The sequence below is a fragment of the Chrysemys picta genome, chromosome 9 (genome assembly GCF_011386835.1).
Source record: "Chrysemys picta bellii isolate R12L10 chromosome 9, ASM1138683v2, whole genome shotgun sequence".
Classification (NCBI taxonomy): Eukaryota; Metazoa; Chordata; order Testudines; family Emydidae; genus Chrysemys; species Chrysemys picta.
The window spans coordinates 99718418-99741610 of record NC_088799.1 but is presented as its reverse complement, the minus strand read 5'-3'; the positions used below and the strand labels follow the sequence as shown (position 1 = coordinate 99741610).

The following is a 23193-nucleotide window of genomic DNA, read 5'->3' as shown; positions in this document are numbered from 1 at the left end:
TCAACCTGAACTCCAGCCAGTTTTGAAAACAGAGTTAGAAGTAATTTAAATGCCTCCTCCTGCCCCTGAGCCATTTGGCCTTGTGAGGGGGTGACCTGTGGTTTGAGGCTATGGTTATTAATAAAGTCCTGAACCTGCAGCTGACCACTTGATGGCACGCGAGCACAGTCCACAGCAGGATCAGCACCCAGTGTCGCCACTTTCCTGATTTGATCACAGGGGCTCCAGATATAAGTTTTTCTTAAAGCCCCAGCTCCTGGAATTAGATTATTATTAATTATTTGTATTGCAGTAACACCGAGAAGTCCTGGTCATTGGCCAGGACCCCATTGTGCTAGGTACTGCCCAAACACAGACCCAAAAAAAAAAAAAAAGATCCCTGCCCCTAAGAGCTTACGTTATTATGGAAAAACCTGGCTTTTTTTTTTTTTTAAAGCAAAGCATTACTTACCTTCATAGCTGAGGAGAAAAGCTTGAAAAGGTGAACTCTAGAGGTACAAAACCAGAAGGCAAATCATCCTAACCCAAGGTGTATTATTTAAAGTCTCCTAATGTTTAAGCCACTCTCATGGTTTTTTAAACACATGGGGTTGCGTGTGGACACAAACTACGTTTAAAATCATTGCCACCAATGACCGATTACAAAGTCAGTTAACATTTGAAGTGCAGGGACAGGGCTGGAGCAGGGAGCTGAGTGCAAGAGTGAATCAGGAGCTCCTGCTTCCTCAACGTAAGGTTTTACCCTGAACAATAGAAAGAAAATAGACCATCAGAACCCCCAAAGATGTGGAATGTGGTGTTACCACTCTCACTCGCATCATTGGATCTTCTTCAAACAGAGGGACACCACACAGGCAGCTGCACCTACCAACCCTCAGCTGGAGGAGTTCTCTGTCCCAGCATCGCAGGAGCCAATTAACCAAAGAAGATACTTTCTGCTGTGGAAACCATCCCATCTGTGACAAACAACACCGAGGAAATCTCTGCTAAATTTACTAACTTGAACACCGGGGGGAAAACAAACAAGGGACTTAGCAATGTCAAACTAACGGAATGCCAGGTCTCTGAACGGGGCAGATTACTGGCCTAGTTGGGAGCAGGAAGACTGCAATAGGTCAAATGGAATAATAACCAGAGCTGACATTGGTGTTTTGTAGATGGTGGGGACTGGCCAGGTCTGGGAGTGACTTTCTTGCAGAAGGCCACCTCCTCCCTCTCTGACAGAACAATGCAAGGGAATCTCCACAATGCTACTTGCAGTTTCTCTCCCAAACAGTCCTGTCCTGACAATGTTGGGCCACAGCAATGAAGTGACTTGCAAGTAACCCAGAAAGTCTGTAACAGAACCAGGAAGGAAATCTCTTAACTCACAGCCACATACCTTAGGCACAAGACCAGCCTTTCTCCACCATCACTCCTGAGCTTTATTTGTCCTTTCTCCCCCCCAAATTGGTAATGGCTCTGTTTAAGTGATTAGTGTCTAAAGCAGATCTGTCTAACCACATGTATGGCATTCTTCTTTTTTCCTCCTGCTCTTCTCATCTGTTTCTTTTACTCACTGCTTTTTGTAATTAAAGTGCCTGCAGCTAAGATCTGCACAGGTGTAACACAGCAAGATATTCACCTGCTGCTCGGTACTTTTCTCTGGAGAAGATCTCTTTGCTCTCAAAACGCTTTGCTTTTGAAGCAGCAGGTACAATTGGGTTACAATAAGAATCGCTAAACGATCAAACATTGCTTTCAAAAGTATACACGTCGGATGTCACCCAGAGGTCAGCTCCCAGACAGCGATCGTCATTTTAATGATGGAAGGAAAGCGTAGCCTTCTCAGACACCTTTGGGACAATGGCAATAAAGGGATCTGACAATGACCATTTCCTGGGGATAACTGAACACCACACACATTGGGGGCTGGTGTATTTTCTACTATTGCTCCCCCTGAGGCAGCCTCACTGGGAACATGCAATGTGCCCCTCCCCGGGCTGAAGTGAAACGGTGGCCTGGCTCAGTGTGAGTGGGGGCATGTTTATAAGTGCTTACAACCTTAAAGCAGGCAGACTTTCCAAGAACTGAATTCAGTGTGTGATCATTCTAAGAAACTGACATGAGCCCTGACATACAACCTCCTAAAATCAATCTGGCTTCATCTAATCATCATACAACCAGTCTGGCTCCTGTCACTCTCAAGAGACACAGGACGAGCTCCAGCTACATGACCCATCTTTTGGAAGGGATGCTCTTTCAGAAAATCAAGACAGCTTGTTTATTTTAGGGATCTGTGGTCTATGTGTGTGTTTTCTTCTCTTCCAGTGGCTCTTAGTTTTCCCAGATCATCAGGCAGGCAGTGGACCACATCAGTGAAATCGCTAATAGAGGCACATTCTGTTTAGTGGTAATACAAGTAAAACTCATGGCAGGAGGTAATAATAGCAAGACTTATTTTCGAAGTGCTTTACAGTGAGCTAATTAAACCTTGCAACACCTCTATGAGAGGCATTGGTACCCCCACTTTACAAATGAGGGTACTGAGGGAAAGATGGAGATGTAGGATCACCTTACTGGACTCAATCCTGCAACTTTACACCTGTGGGACTGCTTCATTGGAGTGAACAACAATATCAATTACAAGAACAGGTCCAATGAGACAATTACACATTATAAAACACTACAGGTATCACCAAGGTGTATTAATTTCAGTGTTCATACAGGCTGCAGGATCAAATACTCTAGATCATTAGGGTATATTTAGGGTTCCCATCATCTGTATGAATGTTAGTACATTCTTAGACCCCAGTCCTGCACAGAACTCCTCACAGGTGCAGCCAAGCACATGCCCAGGGCACGAGCAGGATCACTGCCCAAGCTGTAGCTTGAAACATCTGAACTTATTTAATCACCGTAGATAGTTAAACTGACACAGTCAAGTTTAACATGTATTGTGTTCCAAATCACACCTTTCAGAAGATTATTAAACTTGAAAACTTTAAACCGCTTTTCACTATTCATTGTTTATTTTTCGCTCTCAGCTAGGACAAGGAAAATAGATTAGTCCCTTTCACTGTTTTTACACTTTCTAGTCAACTTAACTGACTGCATAATCAGATCCTAGGTTTTCGTACAGTACCATCATGCCTCAGTGTTTGGATTGCAAACACAGAGTTCGATCCTGCATTCCTTGCATACTCAAAAGTTCTCAAATTCATGGGAGTTTTGGGTGCAAAAGGAATTTAGCATCAGATCCATTCTTTGTGCCAGTAGACAGTCTGTTTGCCTTTCCCTTACCAGCATGCACCTTACAAAGAACCTGATCCAACTCCTATTAGAAAATGAACAGGAAAAACTCCCATTGACCCACTCATAATACATCCAAGGGCTGATGTATTCAAGTTAGCCAGAACTAGGAGTACATGGACACGTCTGCCTCAAAAGAATAATCTGTCATTCCCCCCCCCCCCCACCCCGCCCAAATCATTCTGCACTTCCTCACTTGCAATCTTAAATCATATTGTGTCCTATTCTATACTATGCGCGGTTCCAGTAAAGGAAAAAACGGGCAAGAACTTTTGAAAGTCACAGTTCAAAAAAATGTATTCCCTTTGTCTCCCCCCACTCAGCACTCCCCTGACCTCAGTCCCTGGTTGATCTCTAATGCTATCTTTCCTTCCCAGTCTACAGTGGAGTTTTGCCCTCGATAAAGCTAGTGAAAACATAACATAACTCTGCTGACTTCACTGGAGCTAACCCAGTGTAGCAAAGTTTGGCTCCTAATTCTGAATCAAGCAAATGCAAAAATAGTGGCCTTGATTCCGCTCTCAAACTGGTTTTACACGGGTTGGCATCACCTCTGATTTACACCAGAGTAACGGAGAGGAGAATCAGACAGACCCAGATTCCCTTTTCTCTACTCCTTCACCGCTCTGGTAGCCTCAGATACAGTATCCTACAGGATAGAGAGAAGTATCTCTCTGGCCGGGCAGTGCTGACCCCACTGTAAACCCCATGTGAAGGGCAAAGAACTCGCACGTGGCACCTTCCCCTGAGTTCACCTTCCTGACCTCCAGGCTAAGGGAAACCCCAGAATACATTACAATTTACATTTCACCAAAAATGCGCTGGTTTATTTCACGCTCCGATCTGCTCAAGTTACTAGTTAAGATCCCAATCGTGCAAACAGTTCAATAACCTTGCACACACGAGTAGTGCCCTGGACTCAGAGTGTGTAAAGTTGCTAAGCTCTTTCCCTCTGGCAGGGAAACTATTTCCTAGGCTAGGGTCTCAAGCCCCACGGATCGCCTGCCCGCCCGCCCGGGGGAGAGCGCCCAAGGAACCCCACATCCGCCGGCGAAAGCCCGCTGAAGGCTCCAAGCTCCACTCGCTCCATACCAGCACCTGGCAGCGCAGACTGGAGTCCGCATGTGTCCGAGCAGGCAGGATTGCTCCAGTGTTTGCGGCTCCTTTCATCGCTATTCTGTTTTGCCGACGTTTGAGCCCGGGAAGGGCGGAGGCCGAGGGCCACCTGAGCCCAGGGGCCGGAGCGATGGACACTTGCGCGCAGGGAGGTGGGAGAAATCCCTCCAGATCCTCTGCTGCGCCAGGGCAGCCCCGGCAGGTCCCTGCCGCGAGACAGGGGAGTTCTCTGAGGGCGGGGTGCCCCGGGGGCCGGGGCTCTGTGCCTCCCCCTGGCCGGAGACAGGGGCCCCCATTCCCGCCCCGAGGAGTTTCTCCGCCTGCTTCCACGGTGCGTCTTGGCAGCAGCGAGCACCCGCTAAGATATAAAGCAGCCAGCGCCTAGGACTTCTGAGCCAGCCGCCGCCGCGCAGCCCCGCTAGCTCCGGGCTGGGTCTCCTGCTATCTCAGCCGGGTGCTAGGCAGAAGCGCGCAGGGCGCCGCGCCGCGGGGCATCCCCTTCTTCCCTTGGGCGCTAGGGGAGAGGTGCGCAGAGGTCTTGGACCCCCCCTCCATTCCCGGGGGGTTGGGGCAGAAGGAAGGGCGCAGCGATCTCGGCCCTGCAGGCGATGAGGAGAGGCGCGCAAGGTGCAGAAGTCCAGTCTCCCCACCAGGAGCTGGAGGAGACGCGTGGCCGGGGGACCCTTTCTGACTGAGGCCCTAGGGCAGAAAAGGGCTGGGCGACGCGCGCCGTGTGCTAAGGGAGAAGGACGCAGCGGTGTCAGATGCCCAGCGCTGGGCAGAAGCGCGCAGGGCGCAGCAGTACCTGACTGCCTTGTAGGCTAGAAGGGGCAAGGTGGTGAGCTGCAGCCTTCCTTGGCGCAGAGAAGATGGGCGCAGGGCGCTAGGGGAAGAGGACGCAGCTGTATCAGACCCCCGCGCAAGGGAAAAGGGCGCAGGGCGCTGAGGGAAGAAGGCGCAGCTGTATCAGACCCCCGCGCAAGGGAAAAGGGCGCAGGGCGCTGAGGGAAGAGGACGCAGCAGTACCAGACCCCCGCGCAAGGGAGAAGGGCGCAGAGCGCTGAGGGAAGAAGGCGCAGCTGTACCAGACCCCCGCGCAGTGGAGAAGGGCGCAGGGCGCTGAGGGAAGAAGGCGCAGCTGTACCAGACCCCCGCGCAAGGGAAAAGGGCGCAGGGGGGAGCAGGCAGCGCCACAGACATGAGGCTGGTCCTGGCGGAGCGGAGCCTTAACCTCACTAACCACAGCTGGGCTGGGGGTTCCGGCAACCTGAGCTTGGAGGGGCCGCTGGTGGCCTGGGCGGCGGGGGGCCTGGGGCGCACGGGGCACAGCGCGGTGGCCGTGTGTCTGGGCATCATCCTGGTGCTGGGCTGCCTGAACAACCTGCTGGTCCTGCTGATCTTCCTGAAGTTCGAGTCCATCCGGACCCCCATTAACCTGATCCTGCTGAACATCAGTCTCAGCGACCTGCTGGTCTGCATCTTCGGGACCCCCTTCAGCCTGGCCGCCAGCCTGCGGGGCCGCTGGCTCCTGGGCCAGGCCGGCTGCAAGTGGTACGGCTTCGCCAACGCCCTCTTCGGTAGGTGCGGCTGCCCAGCTCCCCCTCGCAGCTAGGGGAGGAAACCGCCCTGCCACAGCCCACAGGGGCAGGGGGAGCCGCACGACAGTGCCCGGGCTCGGGGCTGAGGGCGCTGGCAGCGTAGCGCTGACAGGGACAGAGGCCCCGGGTTCCTGGGGGTAAGGATCCCCACCTTGCATGCAGCCGGAGCAGAAATATACAGACTGGCAGGGAAGGCGGTGTGTGCTTACACCCACTGGAAAACCTGGCCCCAAAGGCCAAAGTCCTGTTAGGACATGACAACTAGGCCCTCTTGCTAGTGCTGGTTTATTCTGTCTTCTCTAGGCCAAGATTTTCAAACAAGAGTGTCTACATTTGGGCTCCTAAATCCATAATTAGGCACCTACATAAAAGTTTGGGCTGATTTTTCAGAGATGCCCAGCATGCACAACTCCTGTGAAGTTCAGGGTAGTATGTAAGTACTCAGCACGTCTGCAAATCAAGCCTCTTTTACATATGGGTGTAGGAGACAAACTGAAGGTACCTAACTGTGGAAGTGTTGACTCTAGTGTTTGGTGGAGGGTCTGATTAATAACAGAGAACAAACTGCCTTGCTTGCCTGTGGTTTGGGGATGGAGAAGGTGAAGTCGAAGGCAGGTGTTGCTGAGTGTGCCCTGTGTGTTGGTTTCCAAAGAAGAGTCTGGTTGCTATGGGTTTTAGTAATCCATCATTGTCTAAAAGGTTTCACAGTAGCAGCCGTGTTAGTCTGTATCCGCAAAAAGAACAGGAGTACTTGTGGCACTTTAGAGACTAACAAATTTATTAGAGCATAAGCTTTCGTGGACTACAGCCCACTTCTTCGGATGCAATAAATATTTATTCCACTCTGTATGCATCCGAAGAAGTGGGCTGTAGTCCACGAAAGCTTATGCTCTAATAAATTTGTTAATCTCTAAGGTGCCACAAGTACTCCTGTTCTTTTTGCATTGTCTAAAAGGTTTCTTTTAAATCCTTGCATGTTAGGCCATAGTTCTGTGCACGTCTCCAGCATTGTTCAGTGGCAGAGGTGTGAAACCCTACCTCCATCATGCTAACCCTCTCTCTCTTTCCGCTCATTTGTCACTTGCCCAGTAGAGTTCCTTATGGGATGAAACTGCATATGCCTGGTCTTGCTCAAAGAGGAGTTGTTTCTGGGAAGTTTGAAGACCTGCGCCTTTTGAACTTGAAACAAGCAGGAAGAATGCTCTTTGCTTTAACAAAAAATTCTATCATGTATCCCCTCCCCCCTTATCCCGGCAATGCTTTGCTAGACACGTCATCTATAGATGTTCTGAGTTTTAGGTGATCATGGAGTTTTGGGGCCGCCTCGACTAAATGTATACAACTGGAGCCTACTCATCCTGTCAGTTGACGTCAGTATGGATTATGGGCACAACTGAAGGGCTAAGCGGGCACCAGATTCTCCTGCCTGTAATTTACTGTTATCACTGGCTCACAGGCCAATCACACTTACTATTATTGATATTTATTTGTATTGCATAAGTGCCTACAGGGGAGACCAGCACATGGCTCTCACACTCCTGTGCACTCCAGCCCCCTTTCCTCCAGGCAATCACCCATTAGCCCTTATCACTTCACCCAGACTCACTCACCTTTGACCTAGTTCCCTGATACTTCACATTCACTCCAGCTGTTGGAAGAGTCCTTCCATGCCATCTACCAAATATCAAAATCCTCTGTGAAACTGAATTGCTTTTCTCCACCCAGCTCTCTTACAGAAAGAGGTCTGCATTTAAAATGGCAGCATTTGCTAACAGCTACCACCTAGTGGTATCAAAGCTAGCACGGTTTCCCCCCCTTTACTTAGGGTTTGTTTACATGGGGAAATAGACCAGAATGGCTGTTTTGTGGTCGCTCCCCAAGGGGATACTATATTCTGGAATAAATCACTTTATTTCAGAAAAATTAGCGTGCTTCCAAAGCAAAGCAATTATTCTGGAATAGAACGACTTATTCTGGAATAGAGTATCCACATGGGAGCTATCTGCAATAGCTATTTGGGTCAATTTCCTCATATAGATAAGATATAATAACTGTGACCAGTAATGTAGCTATGAGTTACACAGATTTGGGATTTTATAGCTAAAACAAACACATGGGAACAATGCAGAGATGGTCAATATAGATGATGGTCTACCGCAGGGGTTCTCAAATTTCATTGCACCGCAACCACCTTCTGACAACAAAAATTACTACAGGACCCCAGGAGGGGGGACTGAAGCTTGAGCCCACCCACTCCCCACCACCCCGGGTGTGGGCAGGGCAAAGCCAAAGCCCCACTCACTGCCCCAGGCTGGAGGGCTTCAGCCCCAGGCAGGGGGCCTGAAACCTTAGCCCTGCCACCCAGGGCTGACGCCCTCGGGCTTGGGCTTGGGCTTGGGCTTTGGCTCCGGACCCCAGCAAGTTTAAGCCAGCGACCTACTTTGGGGTCCCAACCCACAGTTTGAGAACCGCTGGTCTGTAGTCAGTGGGAGTTTCACATTGACCTCTGTGGAGGCAGGATCAGCCCCATGGTCTGTCAACAGGAATAAACAAGTGATCAGCAGAAAGTGGTGCTGTCAGGAGCAGCTTGGCACTGATATTGTTATATCCAGATGCATTTTACTGCAGGCATTCTGATGGGGTTTTTTTGGCTTTTTTTGTGCTGTTGCAGCAGGATATTTGTTTGAAATTAAAAATCTCAGACTTATTGCACGACCATTTCAAATGCCTGATCCTGCAGCTGTTCCCTTCACTGAGAAGGGAGTACTCACGAGAGGAAGGGCATCAGGATCGGCCCCAAGGGGTTCAACTGGCTGCCTGGTCAGAGACTGTGCACTTTCCATCTATCCTTACCCTGCGCGCTTGTTTCTCTCCTAGTGGGAGAATCTGGAAAAGCCTATACTGACAATCTCATGGGGTGAATCCTGCAGGGCCAGAGTCAGCAAGAGTTGACATGTGCTTGCAGTGGGAGTCATGGCTGAGTAAGGACTGCAGGACTTGGCTCCCTGGGAATAACCCCTTTCATCTTTCTGACTCACTAACACCAAGCCCGTCTCTTTCCTTGCAGGCATTGTCTCTCTGATTTCCCTTTCCATCCTCTCATACGAACGCTATGTCACAGTGCTCAGGAGGCGCATGAAAGTGAACGTGTCCAGCTACCAGAAATCCTGTCTCTTTATTGCAGGCTCTTGGTTCTACTCCTTGTTTTGGACTTTGCCTCCTTTGTTTGGTTGGAGCAGCTACGGTCCCGAAGGCCCGGGCACCACCTGCTCAGTAGAGTGGCACTCCAGGTCTCCTAACAATATCTCTTACATCATATGCCTCTTTATCTTCTGCCTTATATTGCCTCTTCTGACAATGATCTATTGTTATGGGAAAATAGTGAGAGCAATCAAAATGGTAAGTATCTTCTCTCGCTGCTCTAACATATGATGGTTGTAACTGCATTCTTCTTTTCTCTGTACTGAATGGGGATATTCTTAGAGTTCTGCCTGTTGCAGGACATGTGATACCCATGTCTGCCTATCAGGAATGAAATCTGCCATAAAGCAATATGTGGGGAGCTATGATCCAGCTCCCACTGAAGTCAATGGGTGTTTTGACACTGAGTGATGCCAAATGCTGCATGTATTGTGGTAGTTCTGGGAGGCTCCATCAGGGAATGGCCCGCCCCTTTATGTAAATAAATGTAATAGAAAGGTGATCCCTGCGCCAAAAAGCCCTTGGTCTGAGTCAGCCTCAATCTACTTTAGTTGTGGTTTGCAGCTATTGGTCTAGATTCACTATCTGCTCCTAGACTCAATGCAGCTGTAAATCCAGTTTAACTGGCCGGGGAAACTGCTGTGTATCTCTGGAGCATAGGTTGGAGAACTAGCAATAAAGACTGTATAGAATGCAACAAATATCTACCAGATTATGGAAAGTGAGGATAATGACTATTATTATATAGTTAACACATTTCTTGCTGCAGTATCCAGGTGCTCCTGGGTTCTGGGTGACTCAGGTCCTTGCTGTTCACAGGACCTAGTAGATTGCATTGTTGTACATCAAAACAGGCTTATCCTATTCCAGTAGAGGTCACTGTTGACATGTATTCTGTGCTAAGTTTAGAGGTGTATGTTCTCAGCTTGTTACACCCTGCGATAAGGAAAAATGGCACAGATAAACGGACTTCTTTTATACAAAAGATTTCATGTTGCCCATATGAGTAGGAATATTAGTGACAGAACAGCTGTGCCATTGCAAACATCAGGATAGTTACGTGACAAAATCATTGGCAGGTGTCACATAATCCTTCAGCACCTATAAACTTGTTGAATTTAGGACTGAAATAACCCCCCACTTCTGAGTTTCATAAAACAGTACTTTATTTTAGCAGGTTTCTAGGTTTAATATGACAACTGTTCAGAAGAGGGAACACCACATACTTTTTATGGTGGTATCCATGGTTACCTGCTACCTCCTCTGTTGGATGCCATATGGGATAGTATCTTTGATTGCAACATTTGGCAAGCCAGGAATAATCACTCCAACAGTAAGCATTGTCCCATCCGTTTTGGCGAAGACTAGCACATTTGTTAATCCTGTTCTCTGTGTGCTCTTGAACAAACAGGTAAGAAGTTCACTTTGTTTATTTATTCTGGAATACAATTGCTCTTTCATATTAGATTGGCGATCAGTAAGTACTATTGTTAAAATATACGTAACAACTTTGTATGGGGACCTGTCTGAAATGAGTTGGGGCGTCTCAGTCCCTTTCTAGTGGACCATTACAACACCCAGTCTTACAGCTGGGCTTCCTTAGAAGTGAGTTTCAGATAAAATAGCAAAGGTTTAGCTGAGTTGGCATATAGTCCGTCTTTTCACTCCTCTGGAGGGGATCATTAGGAAGTAGGGCACAGTGGTGGGGTCACTTTGGGGTAGCTTGCACTGCCAGTGCCCATTCTGTGTGTGCTCTGTTTGATAAGACGTAATTGCAGTGGTGACTTGTTCTGGAGTCCCTTTGTCCCCTATTTGTGACATCACCCTTCTCATAGTGATGCATGCAGTGCAGTTATGTATTAACAATCTGTAACTAATATGCCTTGTCCTGCATCACACACAGTAAATGCATTTTCTTATTGAACTGTGCTCTGGTGTTAAAAAAAATAGTTCTTGTCAATAAAAGTAACCCAAGAGAAGGCTAATAATGTCCTTGGGTTGCTGACTTGCTCTCCCACTACAGATGGGGAGTAGCTTTCTGTCCTTATTTTAAGTTTTTTTTTGGAGAGGGTCCATAGAATGGTCCCTCCCATTTCCACTTTGTCTATAGCTCCCTAATCCTGATTCACAGTTGCCCTGCGAGTTAGACGTGCGAGTTGCAATGGAGGCAATAAGCCACATTTCTGATTTCCTGATCCTGCTTTCAACTACCTGAAAGGGGATTCCAAAGAGGATGGATCTAGACCAGGGGTCGGCAACGTTTGGCACGCGGCTCACCAGGGTAAGCACCCTGGCGGGCCGGGCCAGTTTTATTTACCTGCTGACGCAGCAGGTTTGGCCGATTGCGGCCCCCACTGGCCACGGTTCGCCGTCCCAGGCCAATGGGGGCGGCGAGAAGCCACGGCCAGCACATCGCTCGCCCGCGCCGCTTCTCGCTGCCCCCATTGGCCCGGGACGGCAAACCGCGGCCAGTGGGGGCCACGATCAGCTGAACCTGCCGCGTCAGCAGGTAAATAAAACTGGCCCGGCTGCAAGGGTGCTTACCCTGGCGAGTTGTGTGCCGAACATTGCCCACCCCTGATCTAGACTGTTCTCAGTGGTAGCAGATGACAGAACAAGGAATAATGGTCTCAAGTTGCAGTGGGGGAGGTTTAGGTTGGATATTAGGGAAAAAAAATTCATTAGGAGGGCGGTGAAGCACTGGAATGGATTACCTAGGGAGGTGGTGGAATGTCCGTCCTTAGAGATTTTTAAGGTCAGGCTTGACAAAGCCCTGTCTGGGATGATTTAGTTGGGGATTGGTCCTGCTTTGAGTAGGGGGTTGGACTAGATGACCTCCTGAGGTCCCTTTCAACCCTGATATTCTATGATTCTATGAAAATTTTTAGGAAGGGCCAGTCCATGCCCTGAAGAGCTTACCATCTAAGGAAAGGTAATTTGCATTATTTTCCCTTGAGCTCCCAGTGCTCTTACATGGATATATATTGACATCCTAGTTATAGTGAGTGGGGTTGGAAGAATGCACTGTATTGAATATTGCCCAGAGTAAATTAGAGGCTAAAACCAACAGGAAGATTCAAGTTTAGTTTCATGAGAGGAAGTGTCTCAGTGATCTGAGGAAAGGAAAGAATGGAAGAATCATAAAGAAGGGAATAGAGAGATGGCTAACATGGGGATGAATGTGATGGGCTGTAGGGGAACACCAAGAGAGAGAGGTAGAAGGGAGCAATTCCATGAGAATATTGAAAGCCATGAGGGTTTTGGCGAATGTTCAGTTACACTGAAAGTGATAAAAGTTGGCGGTGATAGATTTGTAACTTGTGCTTCTCTGGAATGGTGACGTTTCCCAGCCCTGGCTCTTCTTGTCCTTACATCAAGGTTCTCTTTCATACAGGGCTTTCTTTAGGCACCTTCTTTGATTACATTAACAAAGTTCTGGTCAAGGGTCAACCAAATTCTGAGCTGTCATCCTGACTTGTAGCCTAAATTCAGTGTTAGTGATGAGGTTCTATTACTAATGTAAACTGGCCTCTTCAGTTTTAGTTCGGTTTGGGTGGTTTTGTATGTGGGTTTCTTTTTCTTCAGCAAATGGCCCATTCTTGTTGCTATCATCTCTATCTGTGTCAAATATGTAATACTTCAACCAAAGCCTGCCACATTTCCTAGACCACGGGGATTGCTGTTAAAAGAGGGGTGAGATTCTTTTGAAAGGGATCTTCAACCCTTGCATCAGAGTCAGAAGCCTAGTGAATGGGATGCATTAGGGTCTGTTCAGTCCATGTTTATGAAGAGTTCCTTTTGAAGGAAGTAGATCCTAAAAACAAGCAACCTATATTCTGTCCTTGTGCTTCATGTGGAGCTCAGCTCTAGCTTGATAGTGAAGTCTGAACAGAAGATCAATCAAAATAAAGGGAAATCCATCTTTAAAGCTGTATATCTATGAGCAAAGTTGAAAAATTCTAGTAGGGAGGTGGATTGTCTTGGGGTCTGCATTTGGTTTTCCATTGTGTGCGGTGGTATACTGCTCCTCCACAGTGACTCCGCCTTCCCTTTTATAGCCGGCTTCATTACCCCATCACCTCCTGCACCCTGGAGGGGGTTGCTTTTGAAACAGTCCACATTCTGTCATCTGATTTGGTAGCAAAGCTGTGATTAAAAAGGGGATGGCCCTCATATTGGCTGACAGTAGGGATTAAACTGGGGACGTCCAGAGCTAAAATCATGGGGCTCTACATCTTGAGTTAAAAAGATGGGATATGTAAGTGGGGGCTGTAGCACAGTTGTGTTCTCTGTGGATGTCGCATGGAGTGGGACCTGTAACACACATTGACGAGTGGGTTACATTAACAGGCTTCTCGGCCAGTTCCTCTGATTTATTATGCACAGGATAAAGTGCAGGGAGTTAGTAATAATATGAAGTTTATTCTTCCTCTCTCAGGTTTGTGTGATGTGATCCTTAAGGGGCTGCTCGAGACTATGTTCTTAGCATACGCTCTCCTGAATTTCAGTTTTTCAGTTTTTCTTCTTCTTTAGTTCTACAGGTGTTTTATCACTTTAGTAAAATGTGGACCGTTCCCTCAGCGTACTGAAAACATTCTCAATTCAAAAGAGCGCCAAAACTTTGAGATAGCTGGCCGGATAACAGAGATTCCCCTGTCTCAAACGCCAGCGGATGAAAGGCAAATCAAAAATAACACTCAATGCTCTTCAAAAAACCAAAAGACTCTTGTGGTTCATTACAAAGTCTAGATCAAAAAGCTGCTTTTACAACCCTCCATTCGACCTCTATGTTGGCCCAGCAATGAAAGAATGTCCCAATTCCCAATAGAAATGAACAATAGGACGAACATAGAAGACATCACCGAGGCCCATAGGACTTTCACTACTCAATGATGTTAGGTTTATGTCTGCCAAGAAGAATAAGATGCAATATAGATCACGCTTGGAGATTGTCAGCTAGCAGCCTTTCACACTTCAGCATGCATGCCCTAAATCTTACACATTTAAGAATACCACATGTATGCAAGCTACTGGAATAGATTTCAGCTTTGCCAGTAATACAAACATTACTGGCAAAGAAACATTTCTACCTAGAAACATCAACAAAATGTTTGTGACCCTCTTAATTCTGAAGTAATGGTTGTTCTGTAATGGTTTTTTCTATATCATTTCTGGAATGGTAGATGACCTGTTATTGCCATCAGAAGCTCTGATTCACTAGCACTGAAATCATCTTTCCTGGAAATACCTCTTCTGGGCCAGTGACACTGCAGCATGGTGAACTGAGAGAAATACCTGTGTTATCTATGCTACCTAGTCACAGAGTGAGAAACAGGCTCCTAAAATCCCCATCTGTCTTTATTTCTAGTGTTTTTGTCTCTATTCACCTAGCAACATTTTGTTCATGAACATGTACAAAAATGCTAGACCCCAAGGCTTGAAATCCTAACATGGGGAGCTGCACGAGCACTGGCTTATCAGCCCCTCAAATCACAATTCTTAGTGTCGATGCAGAAATGCAAATTGTTTTTAAGCAAAATGACTGTGACTCCACGACACCAATTGCTTAATTGAACCATCCAGCTTTGTGTGTTAGAGCTTCAAAAGCTGTTTTGTTGGTTTAATGTTTGTATCCTCCTTTGCCAGTCAAGAAATATGCTGATCTGAAGTCTGCCTGATATTGCCTGTGTTATGATAAGCTACTCTGATCTCTTCTGGCTTTAAAATCTAGGAAACAATAAAGAATGGTTTGTCTCGCATTATTTTGCACAGCTTAATTGTCAAAATGCCAATGGTGTGCTTGGCCCCTGTGCATACAGGACAGTACCTGCCCTAAGGAGCTAACCATCTCTGGCTCTCTCTATGCTAAAGTTTTCTGCTAACATTTCCTTCCATTGCTCCCAGCTGCACAATTCCACAGGTGGTAGCAACAGTGAGAGTGCTAGAGAAGACAGTGCGGCTGCTGGCATTTAAAGCATTGTGTCAGGTAGCTCTGTGGCCACCTGGAGTCTGTATTAGGGCTGCAATGGCTGGAGCTGAAGCGGCAGTCACTGTGGTGGGGAAATTTGAGCAAAGGCTTGCCAATGTAGACACTCGCTAAATGCCAAGGCTGCTTGCATTGCCCTCCAGTCAAACCTGATCCTGTATGTTTTTGGAGGTGGGTGCAGTAAAGGATGTTCCAACTCAGGAGTAAGGTGAACATCAGCAGAAAAGTTTCACTCTTTATTCCACATAAGCTTAAAATTGCCATTGTTTCCTTCCCATTTAGTTTTGTTTGGGAGAAGTGCTAAATAAATTACTGTCCCACATCTGACGAAGTGGGTATTCACCCACGAAAGCTCATGCTCCAATACGTCTGTTAGTCTATAAGGTGCCACAGGACTCTTTGTCACTTTTTACAGATCCAGACTAACATGGTTACCCCTCTGATACTTGTTCCACTATTGTTCCCCCGGCTCCAGTTGTGTGTGTGAGCTACTGTAGAGGGTCTATTCCAGCTGATAGCAAGGCTGCTGTTAGAACCGCAAAGGCTATATAAAGTCCCAGACACTCACTATTCTGGTAAAAGATTTCCCCATTCCACGTGTAACATTGTCCTTCTGTCTCCCCCATTCCTGTTTGTGAATAAGGTACAATCTTGCCTAGATGAAGGAGAGTTCATCCAGCTGGACTTCTCGCTTCCTGCCCTCTGTTAGCGCCTAGGGTCCTCTCCACCCATCCCACTCTACTTTCCCTCCCTGTAGAGCAGAGGTCCAGCCTGGTACCCCAGAACACCAGCTATCCTTCCCCAGCACTGAGGATGGGCAGTCATGCCTCCAGACAGCTAGCCCCACCACTTTGTCTGCCCGAGCTATCTCGCCTTGTAACAAACACACAGCCAGCATTGTCCTATTCCTATTCCCAGTGTGGCTCCTAACCCCTCTATAACCCAGACTGACCCTAGCACACCAAGCCCTGCGAGGGACATTATTTCGTACCCCTCAGGACAGTGCATAGGCATTGCAGTTGCTAAGAGCAGGATGCTCATGGCTTTTCCCTGAGCCAGCTGCAATTAACGCTTGTGCCATTTCTCTCATGATTTAGTACTAATTAAACAAGAAATTCTTGGCCAATGGAGGGCTGTCAGCTTAGCTTTGGGACTGAAAGCAACCAAAGAAAATGCAGTCTTGCTGCTGCTCTCCACAAGCAGGTTCTGAGAAAAGAGTACAGCAATCCTATTGCTGATTCATAAATTCATAGATTCTAGGACTGGAAGGGACCTCGAGAGGTCATCGAGTCCAGTCCCCTGCCCGCATGGCAGGACCAAATACTGTCTAGACCATCCCTGATAGACATTTATCTAACCTACTCTTAAATATCTCCAGAGATGGAGATTCCATAACCTCCCTAGGCAATTTATTCCAGTGTTTAATCATCCTGACAGTTAGGAACCTAGACCTCCCTTGCTGCAGTTTAAGCCCATTGCTTCTTGTTCTATCCTTAGAGGCTAAGGTGAACAAGTTTTCTCCCTCCTCCTTATGACACCCTTTTAGATACCTGAAAACTGCTATCATGTCCCCTCTCAGTCTTCTCTTTTCCAAACTAAACAAACCCAATTCTTTCAGCCTTCCTTCATAGATCATGTTCTCAAGACCTTTAATCATTCTTGTTGCTCTTCTCTGGACCCTCTCCAATTTCTCCACATCTTTCCTGAAATGCGGTGCCCAGAACTGGACACAATACTCCAGCTGAGGCCTAACCAGAGCAGAGTAAGCGGAAGAATGACTTCTCATGTCTTGCTCACAACACATCTGTTAATACATCCCAGAATCATGTTTGCTTTTTTTGCAACAGCATCACACTGTTGACTCATATTTAGCTTGTGGTCCACTATAACCCCTAGATCCCTTTCTGCCCTACTCCTTCTTAGACAGTCTCTTCCCATTCTGTATGTGTGAAACTGATTTTTTCTTCCTAAGTGGAGCACTTTGCATTTGTCTTTGTTAAACTTCATCCTGTTTAACTCAAACCATTTCTCCAATTTGTCCAGATCATTTTGAATTATGACCCTGTCCTCCAAAGCAGTTGCAATCCCTCCCAGTTTGGTATCATCTGCAAACTTAATAAGCATACTTTCTATGCCAATATCTAAGTTGTTAATGAAGATATTGAACAGAGCCGGTCCCAAAACAGACCCCTGAGGAACCCCACTCGTTATGCCTTTCCAGCAGGATTGGGAACCATTAATAACAACTCTCTGAGTACGGTTATCCAGCCAGTTATGTACCCACCTTATAGTAGCCCCATCTAAATTGTATTTGCCTAGTTTATCGATAAGAATATCATGCAAGACCGTATCAAATGCCTTACTAAAGTCTAGGTATACCACATCCACAGCTTCTCCCTTATCCACAAGACTTGTTATCCTATCGAAGAAAGCTATCAGATTGGTTTGACATGATTTGTTCTTTACAAATCCATGCTGACTGTTCCCTATCACCTTACCACCTTCCAAGTGTTTGCAGATGATTTCCTTAATTACTTGCTCCATTATCTTCCCTGGCACAGAAGTTAAACTAACTGGTCTGTAGTTTCCTGGGTTGTTTTTATTTCCTTTTTTATAGATGGGCACTATATTTGCCCTTTTCCAGTCTTCTGGAATCTCTCCAGTCTCCTATGATTTTCCAAAGATAATAGCTAGAGGCTCAGATACCTCCTCTATTAGCTCCTTGAGTATTCTAGGATACATTTCATCAGGCCCTGGTGACTTGCAGGCATCTAACTTTTCTAAGTGATTTTTAACTTGTTCTTTTTTTATTTTATCTGCTAAACCTACCCCCTTCCCATTAGCATTCACTATGTTAGGCATTCCTTCAGACTTCTCAGTGAAGACCGAAACAAAGAAGTCATTAAGCATCTCTGCCATTTCCAAGTTTCCTGTTACTGTTTCTCCCTCTTCACTAAGCAGTGGGCCTACCCTGTCTTTGGTCTTCCTCTTGTTTCTAATGTATTGATAAAAAGTCTTCTTGTTTCCCTTTATTCCTGTAGCTAGTTTGAGCTCATTTTGTGCCTTTGCCTTTCTAATCTTGCCCCTGTATTCCTGTGTTGTTTGCCTATATTCATCCTTTGTAATCTGTCCTAGTTTCCATTTTTTATATGACTCCTTTTTATTTTTTAGATCATGCAAGATCTCGTGGTTAAGCCAAGGTGGTCTTTTGCCACATTTTCTATCTTTCCTAACCAGCGGAATAGCTTGCTTTTGGGCCCTTAATAGTGTCCCTTTGAAAAACTGCCAACTCTCCTCAGTTGTTTTTCCCCTCAGTCTTGATTCCCATGGGACCTTACCTATCAGCTCTCTGAGCTTACCAAAATCTGCCTTCCTGAAATCCATTGTTTCTATTTTGCTGTTCTCCCTTCGACCCTTCCTTAGAATTGCAAACTCTATGATTTCATGATCACTTTCACCCAAGCTGCCTTCTACTTTCAAATTCTCAACGATTTCCTACCTATTTGTTAAAATCAAGTCTAGAACAGCTTCCCCCCTAGTAGCTTTTTCAACCTTCTGAAATAAAAAGTTGTCTGCAATGCAGTCCAAGAATTTGTTGGATAGTCTGTGTCCCGCTGTGTTATTTTCCCAACATATATCCGGATAGTTGAAGTCCCCCATCACCACCAAATCTTGAGCTTCGGATGATTTTGTTAGTTGTTTAAAAAAAGCCTCATCCACCTCTTCCACCTGGTTAGGTGGCCTGTAGTAGACTCCTAGCATGACATCACCCTTGTTTTTTACTCCTTTTAGCCTAACCCAGAGACTCTCAACACTTCCATCTCCTATGTCCATCTCTACCTCAGTCCAAGTGTGTACATTTTTAATATATAAGGCAACACCTCCTCCCTTTCCCCCTGTCTATCCTTCCTGAGCAAGCTGTACCCATCCACACCAACATTCCAATCATGTGTATTATCCCACCAAGTTTCAGTGATGCCAACAATGTTATAGTTGTATTTATTTATTAGCACTTCCAGTTCTTCCTGCTTATTATCCATACTTCTCGCATTTGTATATAGGCATCTAAGATACTGGTTTGATCTTTCCTCCCAGTTTTGTCCTGACCCTCCTTTCTCTCTGCCAATATAGCCCACATATGGCTGTGTCCAATTGCACTAAATACTAAATTCCACATATGAAACATGCATCGTGGTGTGGATGTGTTATGTAAATAGTTTAGCATTGTGTTCTGGGCCTTCTGGCATTGTTTGATGCTTTTTTAACACTCATTTTAAATTAATGGAGTCAAAACTCTAAATGCTGTGGGTCTGGCAACACACTGTTCTCTACCCCTCCCGGAAATGTTAGGCCAGTAGGGAAAAAAGAAAAGAAAATTATTGATAGATATATTCAAAGGGTTATTCCTTTCACCCTTGTAATTTTGACCCAGATGGAGCTGGGTGTTGTTAAGGAGGTTCAGACCTTAATAAAATACTGCATTTGTGGTACAGCCTGTGCATAAATAGGCTAGTGCAGATAGGGCTGTTACCATGTCTTTAGCCTCCTCATTGTGTCCTCTGCTTTTAACTGTACTTTTCAACACCCATCAGATCAGTAAATATACTTCCTGCCTGTTAGCAGAATCTGCCCTTATTACCGGCGGTGAAGGAACGCCCACCAGATGTTAGTGTACGGTCTATTTAAAAAAAAAAAAATCAATGGAGAAATCCTATCTCCTAGAACTGGAAGGGACCTTGAAAGGTCATCAAGTCCAGCCCCCTGCCTTCACTAGCAGGACCAAGTACTGATTTTTACCCCAGATCCCTAAGTGGCCCCCTCAAGGGTTGAACTCACAACCCTAGGTTTAGTAGGCCAATGCTCAAACCACTGAGCTATCCCTCCCCCGAGCCTACAGTCTTGACTCAGGCAAAATTCCCATTGACTACAGTAAGTCAGTCATATTTTAGATCAGCCCAAAATGTGAGAATGTAGGTGACATGCTCGTCTCCTCAGAAAGAACCCAAGGGGTAGATGTTGACCTAATCCAGCTGCATGGGAGAAAAGACATCTTCATCCCCATGCCCGGTTGTTCGGCGACTGCTTGCACAGCAGATCTGGGAACCCTGAAGAACTCAGTGCTTGTGTTTTGGCTTTTTCATCCATTCCCTGGCAGCAAATGGATGGGGAAGGGGTGGAGTCTTTGTCTAAGGCTAAGCCTTATATATTTGCTTCATATAATAGGGGTGAAATTCACCCGCTGGCATAGGACATTCCCCATCCCCTCCCCGACCCTCCAGTAATGTACCAGCTGGTAGAGATGGCTGGAAATAAGAGGGTAAATAGGTTAGACCAAACTTGACTTCCTTGTTCTGGCAAAATTCCATGGAGAATTATGCAGGAGCAAGGAATTAAGCACAAGGTCCTAAAAGCCTGAGCCTGCATTGCTTTGCTTCTGAGTCACATCCCAAACACCTTATGCATTTTAGGCTTTGAGTTTGGACCCTCTTTTCACTCTCATCTGGATCCATAAACCCATTTCCTTGGCCAGTTCCTGGTTAGAATAAGGAATAGATGTGTCTCTTAAAGCCCCTCACCTGCTGACTGGTGTCGATGGCTATAGAAACACAGCATGCTGAGATACTAAACCAGTAACATGACTGCCCTAGCACCCATCAGTTACAGCTGTAGAGAAATCAGAGAGGCAGCCCCTGGCTCTGAGGATATAAATGGAATAAGAGTTATTCTGGTGGCAGCATGTGGAAATGCAGTTCTCTTCTCTAGCAGTCCTCACCAAATCCTTTGCTACATTCAGGGTTGGAGTTTGGAGGAGCCAGCTATGACATTTACCACCTGATTAATGTGGTGTGTCAACAAAAGACCAGAATCAAAAACCACCTCTAAGTTTAGAACTCTTGGATTTTTACAGGTTGCACATGTAAAGAAGAAGAGGGAAAAAAAGAACTGGGAAAAGGAATCCCTGTGTGTATATAACCGAGTGTGTGTGTATATAATATGTTTATTACACAGAGTTCATCAGTATACATTACAACACAGGTTTTGAGTTAGAAAACACATATTATTTCTCATCTTTGTAGTATCAAAGTCATTATCACAACTCCATGTAATTCTAAATGTCTCCAGCTGTTCCTTTCTTTGACACATATGCCCTTTTGCTTTTGAATGTTGGAAGTGTGGAATGGATCCAGTGATGGATACTTAATTTTGGAGATGTCGCCCTCCCTGCAGTGGCAGGCTGGTTTTATAGCACAAGGACTGAGAGCTTTTTTCTCTATTTTTTATTTCCAATGCTGCAAATGCTGGTTGATTTTTTAATATTAATAAAAGTAAATCCAGTGTTAACCTCATCTTCTCCTTTGTATTTCATTATTTATAAACTAAGACTTATATTTACTTCACATGATAGGGAGAACTTCACCCGCTGGCATTGGTTTTCTATGCTGTAGAACTCCCCTCATAGTAACTCTGCAGGGGAGGAGCTGCGGCACACTGGACTCCGTGGGAGCTGGGGTTAGTGTCACCTCTGAATATGCCTAATAAAGGTTTTAGTGCCAGAAGGATGTGGATTCAAGGGCCTGTCCTTGCCACTTCCTCTGTGTAAACCAGAGGGCTGTGACAAAATCCCATCCGCTAAAATTCTTGCCAATCGGTTAAATGATAATCTCATTGAAACCAATAAACTCTGGGCCAGGTCCGAGCCAATCCACTGCTCACTGCTCCCATTCGCTTCAGAGAAGGCAGTGCTGCCTCCAAAGTTGAATAGATACTTCCCCAGCTCCACGTGGTTGAAGGCCTTCTCACCATCTAAAGAGAGTTGCTACCACTGGGGCAAGGTGTTCATTTGCTTTGCAACATTACTTATCCTGCAAGCAGGTGCTGTTGGGGCCAAACCGGTTCTTAAGCAAAGAGAACTGGATTTGGGGGCGTGTGGCTGCTGTGCTCTGCCATCCTTGGAGAGGATGCTGTGTCAGCTCCACACTGAACATGAAGCCTGATCCATAACCCCATGAAGTCAATGGCCCAATGATTTCAAGGGCTTTGGATCAGTTCCACTAGTCAGGGCAGAGCAGAGGCATAGCCCAGCCCTCTCCCTGTCCCCTTTGGACAAGGGAAGTAGCCTTCTGAATTCTTCGGCTCCCTGGGCCCAGGGCTGCCACTGTGACCAAGTCCCACATTGTTGTGCAGAGAGGAGAGCTCTCCCGCATTCTCTGCCTTGCTGCTAGGGTGACCAGGTAGCAAGTGTGAAAAACTGGGACAGGGGGTTGGGGGTAATAGGCCTCTATATAAGAAAAAGCCCCAAATATCGGAACTGTCCTTATAAAGTCGGGACATCTGGTCACCCTAGTTTACACCCATGTGTGGGCTGGACAGTTTTGCCCAGCTTGCTCCCAGGGAGACAACACTCACAGTAAATTGTGCAGATCTGTGACCCTCCCTGTCCTTTCCTCCACGAGCAATTAAATAGTTAACAAGCTGCATTTAAATTATCCTCCTGGGGCCCCTGAGTTAACCCCTCGCTGAGCTGACTGGAGCAGTTCACACCACTCAAAGCTATTGTTCCAGGCCTTCTGCAGACTGAGGCCTAGTCTACACTTAAAATTTAAAGATCTACATAAATCTACATTTAGATTCACACCTTTGAGCACTGTAACTATGGTGACCTAACCCCCAGTGTAGATGCAGCTAGGTTGACGGAAGAATACTTTAGTCAACCTAGCTAGAATGTGGTGGAGAGATATTGAACCTGGCTGAGTTTCCTTCCCCAAGGGACAGTTCTCCAGTCTATCCAGATAATTAAGCAGCCTTATGGGAGGCAGCCAAGATTCTCACTTGTTGGTGGAAGGAGGGATCACAAGCCTCGTGGCCCATTCTGGGGAGGGGAGTGCACGGTGCTGCTCTCCTGCAATTCCCTTTCCCACCTTCATCCCCTCCCACCACCAGCCTTTGGAATGGCACAGTCAGCGGCTGAAGGGCTCTATGTGCTAATATGAGAGACCAGTG

The 23193-nt window shown here is 46.4% G+C and overlaps 1 protein-coding gene across 2 annotated transcripts; it reads left to right on the top strand.

The window, feature by feature from the left end:
* The first annotated feature begins 4457 nt into the window (after positions 1–4457).
* On the top strand, positions 4458–21534 carry LOC112058710 (pinopsin-like). 2 transcript variants are annotated; one of them, XM_024099793.3, is made up of 4 exons: positions 4458–5984; positions 9073–9404; positions 10381–10539; positions 13740–21534. In XM_024099793.3, the coding sequence occupies exons 1-4, from the start codon at positions 5606–5608 to the stop codon at positions 13953–13955; spliced, it is 1086 nt and encodes a 361-aa protein (XP_023955561.2). In that variant the 5' UTR covers positions 4458–5605; the 3' UTR covers positions 13956–21534. The 2 variants fall into 2 exon arrangements, with proteins under 2 accessions (XP_023955561.2, XP_023955559.2); XM_024099791.3 differs by having other exon boundaries at positions 4459–5984; positions 10381–10617.
* Positions 21535–23193: the final 1659 nt, after the last annotated feature.

What these genes read in the sequence shown, in the direction of transcription:
- LOC112058710 (XM_024099791.3), top strand. Translation starts at nt 5,606, where the DNA reads ATGAGGCTGGTCCTGGCGGAGCGGAGCCTTAACCTCACTAACCACAGC. An exon ending in CTTCGCCAACGCCCTCTTCG is followed by an intron (nt 5,985 to 9,072) that starts GTAGGTGCGGCT and finishes CTTTCCTTGCAG; the next exon opens with GCATTGTCTCTCTGATTTCC. An exon ending in GTGTGCTCTTGAACAAACAG is followed by an intron (nt 10,618 to 13,739) that starts GTAAGAAGTTCA and finishes CTTCTTCTTTAG; the next exon opens with TTCTACAGGTGTTTTATCAC.